The sequence below is a fragment of the Protomyctophum parallelum genome (genome assembly GCF_964188405.1).
Source record: "Protomyctophum parallelum genome assembly, chromosome: 1".
Lineage (NCBI taxonomy): Eukaryota > Metazoa > Chordata > Actinopteri > Myctophiformes > Myctophidae > Protomyctophum > Protomyctophum parallelum.
The window spans coordinates 27,822,101-27,840,190 of record NC_139697.1 but is presented as its reverse complement, the minus strand read 5'-3'; the positions used below and the strand labels follow the sequence as shown (position 1 = coordinate 27,840,190).

The following is an 18,090-nucleotide window of genomic DNA, read 5'->3' as shown; positions in this document are numbered from 1 at the left end:
GGCACCCATACTGTACTGTATGTGTATGACGAAATAAACATATGAATAGTGTAGGTAGAAGGTATTAAACATATGAATAGTGCAGGTAGAAGGTATTAAACATATGAATAGTGTAGGTAGAAGGTATTAAACATATGAATAGGGCAGGTAGAAGGTATTAAACATATGAATAGTGTAGGTAGAAGGTATTAAACATATGAATAGTGCAGGTAGAAGGTATTAAACATATGAATAGTGTAGGTAGAAGGTATTAAACATATGAATAGTGCAGGTAGAAGGTATTTAACATATGAATAGTGTAGGTAGAAGGTATTAAACATATGAATAGGGCAGGTAGAAGGTATTAAACATATGAATAGTGCAGGTAGAAGGTATTAAACATATGAATAGTGCAGGTAGAAGGTATTAAACATATGAATAGTGCAGGTAGAAGGTATTAAACATATGAATAGTGCAGGTAGAAGGTATTAAACATATGAATAGTGCATGTATAGAATATAGAATAGGTATAGAAGGCACAATCCACTGTTAATTAGGCTGGCCATAAGAGGGTTAACACGCAGCACGATATATATAGCAGCATTACAACATTACAGTGTGTTTTGTGTGGCGCTACACCCAATTAAAACCACACACTTTACACCGTGAACCTTTTTTCCAAAGGAAATGGCACAGACATTAGCATCTTTCCAATTCAAACCAAAGCGATACTGTATACATATTACATACAGTACATACATTCCCAAACAACACGCTACAACCCTGTCTAGGATTTTTCAGGGAAAATAATTATATCCCGTGTTCAAAATTGATCCAACGTAGCGTGGTTGAGCTTGTTGTTAATACCTTATTAGTTGTCTCCACCAGGCCGAAGGCATGGGGAGAGAGTATGTTTTGCACTCCGTCCGTCCGTCCGTCCGTCCGTCCGTCCGTCCGTCCGTGTGTGTGTGCGTGTGTGTGTGTGTGTGTGTGTGTCCGTCCGTTAGCAGCTAATCTCGGCCACCGTTAACCCGGTCGATGCCAAATTTTGCACACACACTCCCTGGATGCCAACGATGAACCTCTGCCCCAAACTTTCCAGAACGGCCTGTTATAGCGCCACCAGGAGGCCGCTTTGTGCAAAACAAGTTTTTGCACAGCACACCTACAGATTTTGTCCAAACATCACGCAAATTGGTACACAGTCTCTCTAGAGCCATTCAACCAAACCAGTCTTTCAGATTTCTCAGACTCCATCCTGATTGGTTAAGGCTTCCAAAGTTCACAGGAGTGCTCAGTTTCAAACAAAATGCTGCAAATCATGAACACATCGCGTGATTTCCGTGAAATTGTGCACCCACATTCCCACTAGGCCGAGGACAAAATGCCACATGAACAATTTCAACTCAGCCTCAAGGTGGCGCTATAACTGGCCGAAAAGTGTTTTTACCTCTAACTGCACGGATCTGTGGATAACCTGGTGGAGACCTGTGCCCAGAAGGGCACTTTTTCTAGTTAAATATGTGTCTAGACGTGTCCACTTTCAACGAGGCAGGCTCAGCATGAACCACCTGAACCAGTATTATGGCCATGTCACTAGAGTTGAAACAAGGTTTCTGCCCAACGACGAGGATAGAGCACATCTTTCATCCCTTGGTAGAATGAATGACACACCGATGTGGACTCTCTCCAATGTGTGTGTGATGACACTGTGAAGATCAATGTTGTTTTTGGCAGCAAATTTCTATTTTAGTTTAGTCGTAGTCTTAGTCTGGAATGAAACCTCATTTAGTTTTAGTCACATTTTAGTCGCCTGGAATGTTTTAGTGTTTGTCTAGTTTTAGTCGACTAAATGTCATAAGATTTTAGTCGACTAAATCTGCAGTTGATTTAGTCGACTAAAATGTACTTTTTAGTCACACAACGCGTCACACAACGCGTGTACTGTACATTTTAGTCTAGTTTATATTTGTTGACGAAATTGTCAGTATATTTAGTCTTAGTCATCATAGCTTAGTTTTAATTTAGTTTTCGTCGAACATTTCTCGTCATAGTGTTAGTTGAGGAAAACAACACTAGAGCGATGTCAGCAGTCAGGATCCAGAGCTGGCACAACAAAGCGCTTGACTAACACATTGCAGGGTTTTATAGAGCGCTCTCCTTCCGTCTGAGCCGATGCCAGGCCATAAAGTATCTAAATGACATGGATATATCTGGCAACATGACGAGCCAGACAATGAGCCCGTCATTATTGCTTTTCATTAGCCGGCTTCATAAATAAACTACTAGATTGCGCGGCGTGCGAACGAAGCAATGCTTAATGATGATGCCAACAGGACCATAAATGGAAACAAAACGGAACAAACAACAAGTAATGATCTTCACCTCCATCTGCATGACAACGTTTGGAGGCCAATAAACATACCACGTCTGTTAAAACCCATTTAGACCCGAGGACGATTATACAAATGTCTGCTAAATCCAGTTTTCTGAAAAACCTGTTGTTTCTATATCAGTCGTTCTCAAACATTTTCATGTCAAAGACCCCCGAAAATATATGAAATTGGCCGCCGACCCCCATCTGAAAATATGTTGTTCCAGGAACCTCCCCAGGAGCAAAGATTTTAGTTAAAAACGTTCGCTCTGAAAGAATATATATTCTAAGATTTGTGCCACATTTTAACAAATTTTCTAAAATAGCAGACCTACAAGATTGTAGCGCGCGCTATGAGCTTGTAGATCTGCTATTTTTCAAAAGCTAATAGCTATAAGTATAACATAATGCTTTAAAACACCAAAAGTGTAAATTATCATTTAAAGTTTCCATAAAAAGTTATCAAACGCTGTAGCAAATTGTCTGCCTTCAGTTGCAGCATTTAAAAACATTACCAGAACACGTAGCATAAGGCGACAACATAGTTCTGTTACAGAACTTCTGTAACATATAAACACAACACATACAGTATAGAGCACCGAAGTCTGACGTCAATATCGGTAGAGGGCGCAAATCCACGGGTTCATGTACTTTTTATTTGCATTGTAATCCCCATAGGGGGGATTTTAGATCGTCTCATATAAGAACTGTGTTTGAAAAATAAACATGTCATCCTGGCCCCTTCACTCATATGGATATGAAGAATTAACTGACTGAGAGAAAACACTATTGTTACTGCTACTGAATTAGTTACATTTTCGCTAGAAACAGACTGTATGACTGACGGTCGCAAACAATACAGAGACACCTCCCTGACAATAACGCAGAGACAGCTTGTTTCTTTTTGGACCACATGTTCTCCATAGAGAAATTACTTCCGTGAACCAGGCAGAACCAGGGGATGAGCGAGTGACGTCAGGACTTCAGTGCTCCATTACAACAATCACTCTTTCTCACCTTGTAAATACACTTGTGCTGGTCACTGAGAATGCTTCTGTCCTCCTCCTCCTCCTCCTCCTCCTCCTCTCCATGCTGCCTGTCCTCCTTGCTTTGTTTTTCCTGAGGGAAGAGCCGCCGACGGCCCGCTTTCACCTGAGCCTCCAGTTCCTTCAGACGGTGACACACCCCGTTGACGCGGTGGTGGTGGTGATGCCCGGACGCCGCCCCCCCGCCGCCGCCCCCCACCAGCCCTCCTCCCGCCAGCCCGTTCTTGGGCTCGTAGCGCGGCAGCGCCAGCCCGCTGGGGCCGGCCGCAGAGTCCGAGTGGCCCTCCAGGGGGCCCCGGCGCGCCTCCAGGCTCCGCTTCTCACGGAGCACCTGGGCCTGCAGCGCCAGGCGCTTCTCGGCGCCCAGGGCGTCGTAGGAGAGCAGGTACTGCAGGTAGGCCTCCTGCAGCTTGGCCAGGCGGTCCTGCGCCGACTTGGGGATGCGCAGCAGGTCGGCCAGCTTGGTCCACTTCTTCAGGTCCATCACCTGCTGCATGCCGCCCATGTCGTTGATCAGCTGGAAGAAACGGGCCAGGTCCACCTCGCAGCCACCTGCGCAGACACAGAGAGACAGGAGGAGAAGAGGCAGACGGACAAGATGGATGGATAGAGACAGATGGAGAGAGAGAGAGAGAGAGAGACAGGTAGGGGAGAGATACAGGGAGAGAAGATGGAGAGACACAAGACATGACAAAAACTCAGTGTTTCAATTCTATTATTTGATTAAAAAAAACATACATACATACAAAATCCAGGGTCAGATAGACAACTTTTAAAAAACTATTTTCAATATTGAACTGCACATTTGTCATAAATGCATGAATTGTACAATTATTGAAGATAGATTTGGAGATATATGTAATGTGATTCACTAATATTTTTACTTTAGGAAAACATGCCCACTTTTGGAGTCTTAACCCCTGTGGTTTATTTGTCCTGAAATCACCAGAGATGCAATAACTAACTAACTATTATTTTGACTTCAACCAAAGGCCTCACTGTGTGATAAACACAGGTCAGAATGGACTGGACGCAGACACAAGTTGTATGGGTTCATGTTCCATTGTTCCCCCACAGTTGAGTACGTATATGTTTTCACAGAGTGAAGCTAAAATAAATGTAGAATTCTGAGAACTAGAAAGACATGGTTTTGTGTGTGCATGTGTGTCGACAGACAGACAGAACCCCCCCCCCCCACACACACACACACACACACACAGTCTCAAGTGAAGCCGTTTAAATGTTCATAAAGCATTGATGTCATTGTGAGAAATGGAAGGTGACAGGGCAATCTGGGGGAAATATTGTTTGCCTGGCCCGAAGGGGCCCTGCGGGGCCCCTCACCGCGTAGCTTTGCATTGTTATTGGCATCTATGAACAGAGAGATAAGACCAGGCGCAACACGGCTGAACCTTTCATAGCTTGGCCGATACCCACAGAGATAGCAATCTGGTGCCGTTTGCCAACTGTCTGCTTTTTGTCTTGCTTTTATATAGCCTGCAGGGGTTCGCATGCGCACACACACACACACACACACACACACACACACACACACACACACTAATAGAATAGAGGTGTTAAAAGATGATTTGGTAAAGTGGAGTGGAAGAATAACGCATTGACTGGTAGTCACGCCTTGGGCAAAAATGTAAGTACATTTAGCTTTCCCAAAATGTATTTACCTTTCTCACTTATGCTCTAAAAACGAAATCATGTTCTTATGCTATAATACACGATATTATATATAAGCCCCCTAACTTTGTCCTTATTAGTTATTATTACATATAGTGTATTCTTTACATTTATAACATATTGCATCACACTCAGGACGTCTGTGTGTACAATCATTGTTTTTAGTTTTTGTTAAATCCTGACTTGACACAACTCAACCTCAGCGCCGTGCATGCATGTGTGTGTGTGTGTGTGTGTGTGTGTGCGTGCATGTGTGCGTGCGTGCGTCTCATCTCCTCTCACCGATGACGGGGGGCTCATCCATGACGATGCCCTGAGATTTGAGGTGCTTGCGTATGCAGGCCAGCTGCTGCACGTTGTGGCCCCAGCGGCGGCCCAGCTTGTGGACGCGCTGCACCTGTGTGACGAAGCGCATCTCCTCGCTCAGCTTGCACTCGGGCCGCCAGTCGGGTGGCGGCACCACCCGGCACAGGCCGGCCGCCTCGGCGCCGCGCTCCCTCACCGCGTCCAGGTACACCAGGGGGTCCTGGAACTCGCGGGGCGCGGGCCGGAAGGCGGGCGCGTCCCCGAGGGCCGTCCAGCCCTCTGGGCGGCTCCGCTGGCCGCGCTCGCGGTCCTTGTCCTGCTCGCGCTCCTGCTGCCGACACATCTCCTTCTCCTGCTCCCACTCGCGGTCGCGGTCGGCGGGCGTTGTCAGACGCGCCGCCTGGCCGCCGGGGCTGGAGGAGGAGGAAGAGGAGGCGGCGGAGGCCGAGGAGGAGGAGGAGGAGGAGGAAGGGGAGGGGGAGGTGGCGTCTGAGGAGGAGCAGAGGGGGGGTCGCTGAGGGTCTGAGGTAGTGCTGGAGTGACTCTGTCCCCCCGCCGAGGGAGAGGAGGAGGAGGAGGTCAGTGATGACGAAGAGGAGGAGGAGCTCCGGCTGTGAGACCTGCTCTGCTGCTGCGCCTGGCGAATCAGCATCAGCTTGCCGGCCGACGCCCTCTTGGGCCGCTGGTTCACCACCGACTCCCCGTTGGCTGCTGCTGGTGTGAGAGGCGGTGTCTGCCGTTTAGGCGTGTTGGGGGTGCGGGGGGGAGGAGGAGGGGCAGTGGGGGGAGTGGGAGGGGGCGTGTCCCCGACGTGTCCGTTAGAGACGGGGGAGGCAACGGCCTGGGCGGCGGCTTTGTCCTGATTGGCTGCCTTCTTGCTGCGCGTCTCCAAGGGCGGGGCCTGGTGGAGCTTGGCCTTTTTGGCCTCGGCCGCAACGGAGGACTTGACCTTGGGCTCCCCTCCTCCTCCCCCGCCCACCGTTCCTGCAACGACGCCGGGCGCGTCCAGGCGCCGCTTAGAGTTCCGCAGCCCCTCCCTGCCGAGGAGGCCCTCCACGGGGCTCCCCTGCTGCGAGGAGCCCTGCTTGGGGTCCTCCTCCCTGGGCATGAGGCTGTCGCTGTGCCGCTGACCGTTCAACCGGCCGTTGAGGCGGACGCCGGCCGGGCCTCCGTGCAGCCCGTTGGACAGTAGCACCTGTTTGCTGCGTGTTTTTGCATTGCTGAGGCGGGCGGCGGCGGCCGATGCGTTTCCTGAGTTGTCCGGCCTGCTGCCGCCGGCCGCCGACACCGCTGCTGCTGCTGGCTGGCTGTCGTGATTGTGATTGTTCGCTGACGAGGAGGTCGCCGAGGAGGAGACGGCAACGCTGCTGCTGCTGTGTTTGTTGCTGCTGAGTTTGGTTTTCTTGCCCAGAAGTTCTCTCTGTTTGGCTTTGGTGTAGGTGACGTGGCCCGCGGACACGCTGGCCGTGTACTTCTTCACAGTTTTGGACGGCAGGCGGAAGTCTCGGCTCTTTTTGGAGCCGACGACGCCGACGTGGGCCGAGACCGCCCGGGACAGACCGTTCAGTTTGGAGACCTGAGAGAGAGAGAGAGAGATTGTTTTATTATTTCATTCCACTTTTGCTTTGGCAAAGTAAACGTATGTTTTCTCATATGAGAGAGAGAGAGAGAGAGAGAGAGAGAGAGATGTTATTGTGCCAAAACAGTCAATATTCCATTGTTGTAGGAAATAATGCAGGAACTGGGTGGTTTCAAGTTCAACTACAGTAATTCCTGGGGGGAATGAAAATGAATGAATTTTAATCAGACCGTTGTTGATGGAACAAAGTACGTCAAGATTCATGCGGGCACGGGCACGCACACGCATGCGATCACGCACACGCACGTGATCACACACACACACACACACACACACACACACACACACACACACACACACACACGAGTCAACAATTTTGTGTCTCAGAACAAACGCTATTTTTAGAAACCTGTGCTATTCATTACATAAATGTAAAAAGGAAAAAAGGCGTGTGGGGGGGGGGGGGGGGGGGGGGTTACTAAGCTTTGCTTTAGTCAACTAAATCTCAACACCGCTGTCAACAAAAGGAACAACGTCAGTGGAGGCCAAGTACACACAGAGCTAAAACCTCTCAGTATTCTGACGTCAACAACAGAAGACTGGTCAGTAGGAGTTACTGTACCACACTCCAGTGTAATAGTTACTGTACCACACTACAGTGTAATAACACTGTAGGTGTCAATAACACTGCAGGCGTCATAACACACATCACATTTATGTGCCATAGGCTCCCTTACGCCATTTAAACACGCTCCTTAATGCTATTACTATACAAGACCTGTGTAATGTGTATGTGTATGAGAGTTAAAAGCAGAGAAAGAAGTACTGGAGATCATGTCTATGTCATGTGTGTGTACAGTATGTGAGTGAGTGAGTGACAGAGATAATGTGGTGAAAGGCAGAGGGGAAACTAAATAAAAGGAAGCATGTTTCGAACAACTGGTCTAGTAGTGCTAGTATTCGACCATATACCGCAAGGTTGACAAAGAAGTGAAATTAAATGTCTCTCTCTCTCTCTCTCTCATATCACGTCACTTCATCCATCATTCTCCATCTGTCAGCCTTTCTAAGAATATCTCACTGTTGCTCTCTCTCCCTCCATGTTGTTTCATTAAATCTGCTCTCCCTCTCCCTCCCCCCATCAAACCATTTGTAAAAGGTTTATGGAATTACAGCGACTGGTGTCTGTGCATGTGTGCGTGCGTGCGTGCGCGAGAGTGTGTGTATATTAAAACACCACAGGGTCCAGGGAGGGAGTTACTGATGTATTTGGTTACTCCCGTCTAAATGGGCGGAGCTAGAGGGCATGATGTCACTGGCGTGTAATAGAAGACATAAAAAGAGCCATGCAGGGCCATGTGACCTGCCAACACTCACACCATGTTTAATGTTCTGTTGTTACCACTGGTGCAGACCACTTACTTTTTCTTTTCAAACTAAATTACATTTTAAATTAAACCAAAAAAAGAAAAAGTACTTTACTTTGGTGAAAGTGCTGCCACAGAACCAAGGCAGAAAAGACGCCCTCAGTGGAACACAGGTCTCCCTGCCGTAGGAGGCACAGCCCAGTGAAAACACTTCAATTAGCCCGACACAGGAAAGGCCTTTTCATTGAGAATAAGAATCAACCTCACTACTGCATGTCAATCACGTTTGAACACTCCACAGCTGTCTAGTGTGGTGTTGGTGACAGGCTGACCGATAGCCTACTGTACTACATATAAACTCAGTGTGATCTTGTGGCACACACACACACACACACACACAAACACAGTCCAGTCCCCTCTGTCTGTCTGACCATCTAGATTCTAGATAGATGGATAGACAGATAAGATCAGATAACGTTATCAATCACAGCCCAGTGCTGCAGGAGGTAGGTGACGTGACGGCAACTCCATTGGCAGGGCTGTGTGTGTGTGTGTGGGTGCGTGCGTGTTAGTGCTCTCAGGTGGCAGGGGGCCGACATGAAGGCCAGGCCATTAAAAGATAAGAGGCCAGAGAAAGCTGACACTGCCCACTGGCCCTCCCCTCCCCCTCCCCCTCCCGGATGGCTGAGTGGATGTTAACATTTACCATTGATTTTTACATCCCATAATATACAGTAGCCTACAGGTTTATGAGAGCACTTTGACGTTGGAGCAAAAAATTAAAAGCAATACCTAAAAATATCAAATATATAATTATAGAACAATGACACATAAGGTGTGTGTGTGCGATGAAGCAGCATTCAGATCTGTCCAGTCAGTTTGCTGACAAAGCAGTGTAACGTATAGTACATATTCCTGCCACCAGGGGGCCCAGTTGCCTGCCTGCCTAGTGTGAGGTCAGAGGGAGAACATAATGAGATCAAGAATGTCAATTGAGAGACGATTGAGGGAAGGAGTGAACTGCTAAAGAGAGAGAGAGGACTAACAGCAGTGGTTCAGACGTCTCTCTAGTCTGGACTGGGACGATACTAGTGGGGACAGAGAGGACTGGGATGATACTAGTGGGAACAGAGAGGATACTAGTGGGGACAGAGAGGATACTAGTGGGGACAGAGAGGATACTAGTGGGGACAGAGAGGATACTAGTGGGGACAGAGAGGACTGGGATGATACTAGTGGGGACAGAGAGGATACTAGTGGGGACAGAGAGGATACTAGTGGGGACAGAGAGGATACTAGTGGGGACAGAGAGGACTGGGATGATACTAGTGGGGACAGAGAGGATACTAGTGCATGGGACAGAGAGGATACTAGTGGGGACAGAGAGGATACTAGTGGGGACAGAGAGGATACTAGTGGGGACAGAGAGGATACTAGTGGGGACAGAGAGGATACTAGTGGGGACAGAGAGGATACTAGTGGGGACAGAGAGGATACTAGTGGGGACAGAGAGGATACTAGTGGGGACAGAGAGGATACTAGTGGGGACAGAGAGGATACTAGTGGGGACAGAGAGGATACTAGTGGGGACAGAGAGGACTGGGATGATACTAGTGGGGACAGAGAGGATACTAGTGGGGACAGAGAGGACTGGGATGATACTAGTGGGGACAGAGAGGAGGAGACGAGAGAGAGACACATCATGGATGGATAGATATGAGAACGAGGTGAAAGACCAACACAAGATGTCTTAGGGGGGAAAAAATGATGCACAAATAAAGACAAAACCAAAGATTCCAAAGAAAAAGCGGATGTTTTTTTTCCCTGGTGAGAATCTTTGGTTTCATGTGAGCAGAGAGAGAAAGAGTGGAGTGGAGTGGAGTGGAGAGGGGGGTGTGTCTAGATGACATCATGTGTTGCTATAGCCCAGCTGGGGCCTGGCAGGAAGATTTTAACAGGCAACATCTGCAGCACACACAGAGAGAGAGAGAGAGAGAGAGAGAGAGAGAGAGATACAGAGAGAGACATACAGAGAGAGAGATACAGAGAGAGACATACAGAGAGAGAGACATACAGAGAGCGAGAGCGAGACATACAGAGAGACACATACAGAGAGAGAGAGAGAGAGAGACACACACAGACAGACAGACAGACACAATGGACGGCAGAAAAAGAAAGAATCCCAGCCATAATATAGGAGAAAGTTTAACCCGTTGACATCCATGTGCGCACACGCACAAAACACACACACACACACACACACACACACACACACACACACACACACACACACACACACACACACACACACACACACACACACACACACACACACACACACACACACACACACACACACACACACACACACACACACACACACACACACACACACACACACACACACACACACACACACACACACACACACACACACAGAGAGAGAGAGCACGGACGGCTGAGCCACAGTGCTAGACGAATATAAGTCAAAGCAACTCCTACAGACGACAGCGAACCACATAATGAACAGCCTCCCAGCAGTGTTATGGTGGAGGGATGTGAGGCGTGGCCGGGAGGGAGGGAGGGGGGGAGGGAGGGAGGGGGGGGGGGAGGGAGGGAGAAAGGGAGGGAGGGAGGGGGGAGGGAGAAAGGGGGGGGGGGGGGGGGGGGGGAGAAAGGGGGGGAGAAAGGAGGAGGGAGGGAGGGAGGGGGGAGGGAGAAAGGAGGAGGGATGGAGGGAGGGAGGGAGAAAGGGGGAGGGAGGGAGCAGGATGACTTTTAAACAGCAGGGAAAGGTCACCAGACCCCAGCCGGTGCGGCAACGCAAACCCAGAAGGATGATTGGTTGCGGCGCACCGAAAATAGACGATGTACAAGTTCATGACATGTATGTGAACACAACGCAAGTTGGCGTGTCGTGATCTTGTAGATCCACTATTTTTGGTGCATGACAGACTCACTGCACACTAGGCTCTATACCTGCACCAGAGAGAGAGACCGAGACCGAGACACAGGAGGGGGAGAGAGAGAGACCGAGACACAGGGGGGAGGGAGAGAGAGAGACAGGGGGAGGGAGAGAGAGAGACCGAGACACAGGGGGGAGAGAGAGACAGAGACACAGGGGGGAGAGACAGAGAGAGAGAGAGCGAGACACAGGAGGGAGGGAGAGAGACAGAGCGAGACACAGGGGGGAGGGAGAGAGAGACACAGGAGAGAGGTTGAGAGAGCGAGACACAGGGAGAGGGAGAGAGAGAGAGAGCGAGACACAGGTGGAGGGATAGAGACAGAGCGAGACACAGGGGGGAGGGAGAGAGACACAGGGGGAGGGAGACAGAGAGAGCGAGACACAGGGGGGAGGGAGAGAGAGACACAGGAGAGAGGTTGAGAGAGAGCGAGACACAGGGAGAGGGGTTTATAGGGTCATATTAATTTAGTTTTGTGTGTGAACTAAATTGAAGGCTTATTGGTTTATTTTATGATTAACATTTTAAGTCATTTCATTTCATACAGATATGATGGTTTGTTCCGTCCGCATGCGGTGACATTCTGTAATTGATTAGAGTGAATGCAATTTGCGTGTAAACATTGAGTCACAAACGGTGGTTTCAGTGCACAGTCGTTTCAAATAAAGCCCTGGATGAATTGAAGAGAATTGGATTATTATGTATTGAATTATGATAATGGCCGAGCCCTTCGGTTTTACTCATATAACCTCTGGCTCGTCTTACAACTACAGTATGTAATCACTTAACCTTTAATATGGCTTAGTCTGTGTTTTCACAGCGTGTGTGGGGGGTGTGTGTGTGTGTGTGTGTGTGTGTGTGTGTGTGTGTGTGTGTGTGTGTGTGTGCGCCTCGCACACACACTTAATACACACTGCTCAGGCTAAATGGAACAGAAAAGCGTTAATCCTGCCAAATGACTGGAGCCATGTTGTCAAGATCTTTCTGTTTGACAGAGCAAGAGGGAGAGAGAGGAGAGAGAGCGAGCAGTACACCAAAAGAAAAGGAAATAAGATATTAACTCAACCCTGACCAGCTCCAGGGGGCGATTCACCACCATTCTATTTGGTTGTAGAATAAGACGGCCTCCTCGTCTCCCCAAAACAGCAATGGCGAAGGTGGTCGCGCTGATCGGATTAATCACTCGCTAAGAGTCTTTAGAAGCATTCATATTTTAGATGCGCGGTCACGGGGAAGGGCTATTGAACCACTAAACACAGTCGCTTGATTTAAAAGGCCTAGAAAGGCCTCATCCACTACCTTGCTCTGTTTTGAATGCATTGAGGCTGAAGGGGAAGCAATCGAACACGGAGCTGCCGATCGACGAGAGCTTTGATTAGCGGTAAGCCAACTTTATAGTTGTATCATTAAATAGAGCGCTAATTAACACGTTAAAGGCGCCAAACATTTTTCGTCTTCGTTTTTAGTCGACCAAAACAACACTGCTTACTAAGACTGTGACTCAACAGCTAACAACACACCACATCTAATACAACACAATTATAACAACACATTATGAGGGAGAGAGACAGAGAGAGACAGAGAGAGAGAGACAACGAGACAGAGTGTGAGAGGGAGCGAGAGATCCCTTGACACAGACAATGGCGCGACAGTTTGTCATTTGGAAAGACGAAAGAAACAAAAAGAAAAATAAGACGGAACACAGAGAAAGCCAGACAGACAGACTCCTCCCTCCCAGAGACATTTGTGTTTCATTAGCTAATGTTGTTTCTCAGAACACTCCTAGGCTTCCACTGTTAGCTATAGTGCTGCTAAATAGAACTGCAGTCGTGGCCTAAACACACTCTTCCAGAGACATTAATTATACTGCAGAGAGGAGCTGTAAATATTAAATAAATTATTCGCACATATTGGACATCCATGTTCGAAATAAGAAAATTGCAAAACATTTAAAGCATATTTCCGACCTATAAAGTATATTTCCACAATATACCGCAGAATCGTAGATTATATATTCATTGTATATTTGTAGATACATTTGTATACATTTTCTACGTCGGTTTCTTGATCAGTTCGGCGAGACTAGCTGCGGACAGAAAAAAAGGACGAAGACATACAGACGCAGGAGGTATGGAGTGCATGCAAGGCAAAGTCCTTGCATGCAGGCAGTGCCGTCGCTACGTGTACGCCACAATACGCAGTGCGAGCAGGGCAACACGCCTAGGGAGGAGGGCAACAAAATGTGCCACAAAGTGCCAAGCCGACCCTCACAATAACACGGCCGTGTGTGCGTCCTCGCAAACGGCGAAAACAGCCCGATCTGAATGTGGAAATGCAGCGCTCTCGTCGGGAGGGTGGGGGGGGGGCAGCACAAATATCCTACGAGTAGGGCAACCAAATGGTCAGCTACGTCCCCTGATGTAGGGAACGTGTGGTGTACCGTGGGGGGGGGGGGGGGGGGGTTGGATGGCGTACCTGCTTGCGTAGCTCCTGCTCCGCCCTCCTGGGTGGCAGTCCGTTGGCGGCCTCTCGGCCTCGTCCGCCGCCGGCTGCAGCCTGCTGCTCCCGGGCCAGCTCCCGCGCCTCCGCTCTCTCGCTGCGCTCCCTCAGCAGGGGGGAGGGAGGAGGAGGGGGAGGCGGGGAGGGGGTGGTGGCGGGCGGGTGGTAGCTTCCGCCCTTGGGCCGCGGGCTCTCTCTGGTCCCTGGCTTACCGTGGCCGTTGAACACTGGAGAGGAGAGAGGAGAGAGAGAGGAGTCAGTTTGTTGAACACTGGAGAGAGGAGAGAGGAGTCAGGTTGTTGAACACTGGAGAGAGGAGAGAGGAGTCGGGTTGTTGAACACTGGAGAGGAGAGAGAGAGAGGAGTCAGGTTGTTGAACACTGGAGAGGAGAGAGAGAGAGAGAGAGAGGAGTCAGGTTGTTGAACACTGGAGAGGAGAGAGAGAGAGGAGTCAGGTTGTTGAACACTGGAGAGGAGAGAGAGAGAGAGAGAGAGGAGTCAGGTTGTTGAACACTGGAGAGGAGAGAGAGGAGTCAGGTTGTTGAACACTGGAGAGGAGAGAGGAGAGAGAGAGGAGTCAGTTTGTTGAACACTGGAGAGGAGAGAGAGGAGTCAGGTTGTTGAACACTGGAGAGGAGAGAGGAGAGAGAGGAGAGAGAGAGGAGTCAGGTTGTTGAACACTGGAGAGGAGAGAGGAGAGAGAGAGGAGTCAGGTTGTTGCCATCGAGCAGTGTGGAGGGATCCATTCGGGGGGGCAAAAAAATCGTTAAAATGTGGCACAAATCTTTGAATATATTCTTTTACAATGAACGTTTTAACTCATACCTTTGCTTCTGGGGATGGGGGGGTCCCTGAAAGTACATATTTTCAGATGGGGGGTCGGCAGCCAAATTCAGATAATTCTGGGGGTCCTTGAGCAGAAACAGGTTTTTCAGAAAACTGTTTAACCGGTCTAAACGGGATAAAGGCCGACCCCATATCAGTTTAATTATTATACATCCCAGCTGTATGATAAATGACACGAGCTCACTGTGGGATTTGTATATTAATACAAAATAATGTTCAAAATGTGCGAAGAAATGGAGGAATGGTTTCCTTGGCTGCAGTTGTGTGTGTGTTTGTGGTCTTTTTATCTGTGGAGTTGAACAGGAACTGGCTTAGTATATCACCATGTGATCATGTGATGTTTTAAAAACTAGACTAAGTACCTTCTGAAGTTTTACACCGTCGGTTTTGCTTTGCCACTCAACAAATCATCCACATTTTAGATGAGAGTATCATATTTAGACGTCAATCAATCAGGTTAATGTGAAAGAGCCACGCTGCGTTTGTACAGCGCTACGTGTGGAGCAGTGGAGGAGAGAGAATAGAACATGATCCCCTCTGTAAACCACTGCCTTGACATTTTCTCTACAAAAAGGGACAGAGCAGACTGTACCTCCTGAGGAGGCTCAAGTCCTTTAATGTGTGTAACAGGCTACTGAAAATGTTCTATCGGTCCGTTGTAGCCAGCGTTCTGTTTTATGCAGTGGTATGCTGGGGAGGGGGGCATTAAGGCCTGGGAGCTGAACAAGCTCAACAAGATCACAGAGAAGGCCAGTTCTGTGGTGGGCCTCAGGATATGTTCCCCAGGTTCTATGTTCACACACCCGGCCCCCCAAAAAAGGTTCCATGTTCCCCGCTCAACCAAAAAGAGGTACTATGTTCCCCACTCAAAAAAGTTCCCGATATCCAGAACTTGGCGTATCGGTCGATATGGATTACTTCCGATTAATTCCGATACTGGTATTGCTATTGGAACGACAACCTCCAACCACTGCAGATGTGCTAGTAGTAATATTGAATTAACGTACTCTGCCATACCAATTGGATACAACAATGTTTACTTCATTAAGGTAAGTTCCGGACTGCAACTTTCAGTAATTAAAAACATACAGTACAGCACACACAGGGATATGCAGGGCTTTAACATTTGCTGTGAGTGTGTATGTGAGTGAGTGAGTGAGTGAGTGAGTGAGTGAGTGAGTGAGTGAGTGAGTGAGTGAGTGAGTGAGTGAGTGAGTGAGTGAGTGAGTGAGTGAGTGAGTGAGTGAGTGAGTGAGTGAGTGTGTGTGTGTGTGTGTGTGCGCGCGCGTGTGTGCGTGCGTGCGTGAACAGCATGCACCGTACGTACAGTACGATAACTGCCTGGAAACAAGCATGTCATAAAGATACAGTATATTTGCGGTAAGTGTCACTCACCTACTGTACAGCCAGCCATAAACCATGCATGTGACCCAGAGGTATAACTCTTAAACTAATAAAACTATACACTAGTCAGTGTGCAATAAAACACAGTACTGTATTCTGTAGCTTCCCATCAGGCATAGATTCCATCCATACGTCATATAATATATACCGTGCTGTTTCAGGCTACTGTGTGCTCGCGCCAACGCCAATAATATGAGAACATTAATGTCTCAAAAGCAGTAGAACAAAATAGCTTCACAAACCTTAGCTGCGCTCAACACGGGAGTCGTGGAACGGAAAACACTGGACAAACACTGGAGCGACAGGCTTTTGGCTTAGCGTACAGCGACCAATCAGTAAAATATGCATGATTTAACGGTGCATATGAAGACGGCTTTATGCTGAAATGTCAATGACCCTGTTCAAAATGAATACAGACCGTTCCAAGCCCCAAGGCCTGACGCTGCACTGTGCCAGTTAACACACACACACACACGTGCGTGCGTGCACAAAATAGATATAATTGCAGGCCTCTAGAAATGAGAGAGAAGTCCTGGGAGGTGTAAAAGAAAGTGAGCTAAGCAATAAGCTGTGCCCAATAAAAGCCGTTTAATTTAGCTATGTCAACACTGTACGAGGCCGAGATCCAGAGAGAGAGAGAGAGAGAAAGAGGGGGGAGAGAGGGGGGGTGGGAGGGAGGGAGTGACAAAGAGAGATGGGAGTGAGAGAGATTTAGAGATGGGGAAGAGAGAGAGGACAAGATCAAGAGATGGCGAGATGTGGAAGGGAGAAAAATATTGGAAGGGAGATAGGTGGGTGGGGGAGAGAAAGAGATTCCTGTCGTTCTCTCAGCTTTTCATCTGATTTGCCGTCTTTCCATTTCTTTAAACCTTTGCCACCTTTCGCTCAGCGTCGTCTTCTCTCTCCTTTGCTCTCTTTGTCTCTCTCTCTCTCACTGCCCCTCCCCCCGGGCTTCTCCTCAGGAGCTTGTATAACTGTGTTCCAGTAGGCGACTGGCCCACACGGCGTATTAAAGTGTCACTTTTGACACCAGTCCTAATACCACAGAATGTTCTCTCTCTCTCTCTCTGTGTGTGCACACGTACACGTGCACGTGCGTGCGTTTATGCATGTGCACAAGAGCGAGGCCTGCAGAGCACAAACGTAAATCAGTGCTGAAAGAATCGCCCCAACCACCTATACTGCAACGCTCTGTGCACATTGTGCATTCATGTGTGTGTGTGTGTGTGTGTGTGTGTGTCATTGTATGCGTGTGTGAGAGAGAGAGAGATAGCCCTTGCACTGCATGGCATGTTGCTTATAGTGGTCTCTCTCTCTGTGTGTGTGTGTGTGTGTGTGTGTGTGTGTGTCTCTCTACACTGACTGCTTCTGTGACCAACACAAAAGCAGTGCACCGGGTTCTCCAGGGTTCACCGCTCAAGAATCTCTCTCGCCCTCTAGTCACGGAGAGAGAGAGAGCGATGAAAGAGCTGAGCCAACCGTTCACCTTTTGAACCTTTTTCTGTAGCGATCCTACAGCGACTGTGGGAGAGGAGTGACGGACGAACCGACGCTCCTGTCCTCGTTTCATGGGGAAACGCCTGGCCGGAAGGATCAGGTGTCACGAGGGCTAAAGAGGGTGTGTGTGTGTGTGTGTGTGTGTGTCTGCGTCTGTGCGCGTTCGCGCGCACGTGCATGCGTGCAGTGGAACCTTTTCTGCTGACTGGACTCTTAAGTTAAAAAAGCTGTCTCCGATGCTGTTTATAGTGTAAGTCTGACATCAGAAGATGGATAGAGCCTGACAAACGAACACATTCCCCAGCTATTCACACAGCTGTCAGATCAGCCTTTAGACATGAGGACGGTATTATGGGAGAGTCTACTCAGCCAAAGACTGGATACACTTAGATGCTTACAACTTAAGTCTGATATTGACTTCATTGTAGTGACAGTGTTGCACACCACAAATTATCTACAGGCCCGCCACCGTCGTACAAGACGATGAATTAAAGTATTATTACAGTGAACCACTCAAACTCATCAACACATTTGTGGT

General features: G+C 48.5%; 1 protein-coding gene across 2 annotated transcripts in view; it reads right to left on the bottom strand.

Moving 5' to 3' along the window:
- The window catches only part of jarid2b (jumonji and AT-rich interaction domain containing 2b), a 144,928-nt gene that overhangs the window by 24,644 nt on the left and 102,194 nt on the right, over nt 1–18,090 (bottom strand). For both annotated transcript variants that reach the window (XR_014569799.1, XM_083774124.1), the window contains exons 6-8: nt 13,782–14,032; nt 5,374–6,973; nt 3,371–3,951 (exon numbers count right to left, since the gene is read on the bottom strand). Coding sequence is in view for 1 of the 2 variants with exons in the window: in XM_083774124.1 (XP_083630250.1) it covers nt 3,371–3,951; nt 5,374–6,973; nt 13,782–14,032 (2,432 nt within the window). In the remaining variant the exon portion in view is untranslated. The remainder of the gene's footprint in view (nt 1–3,370; nt 3,952–5,373; nt 6,974–13,781; nt 14,033–18,090) is intronic.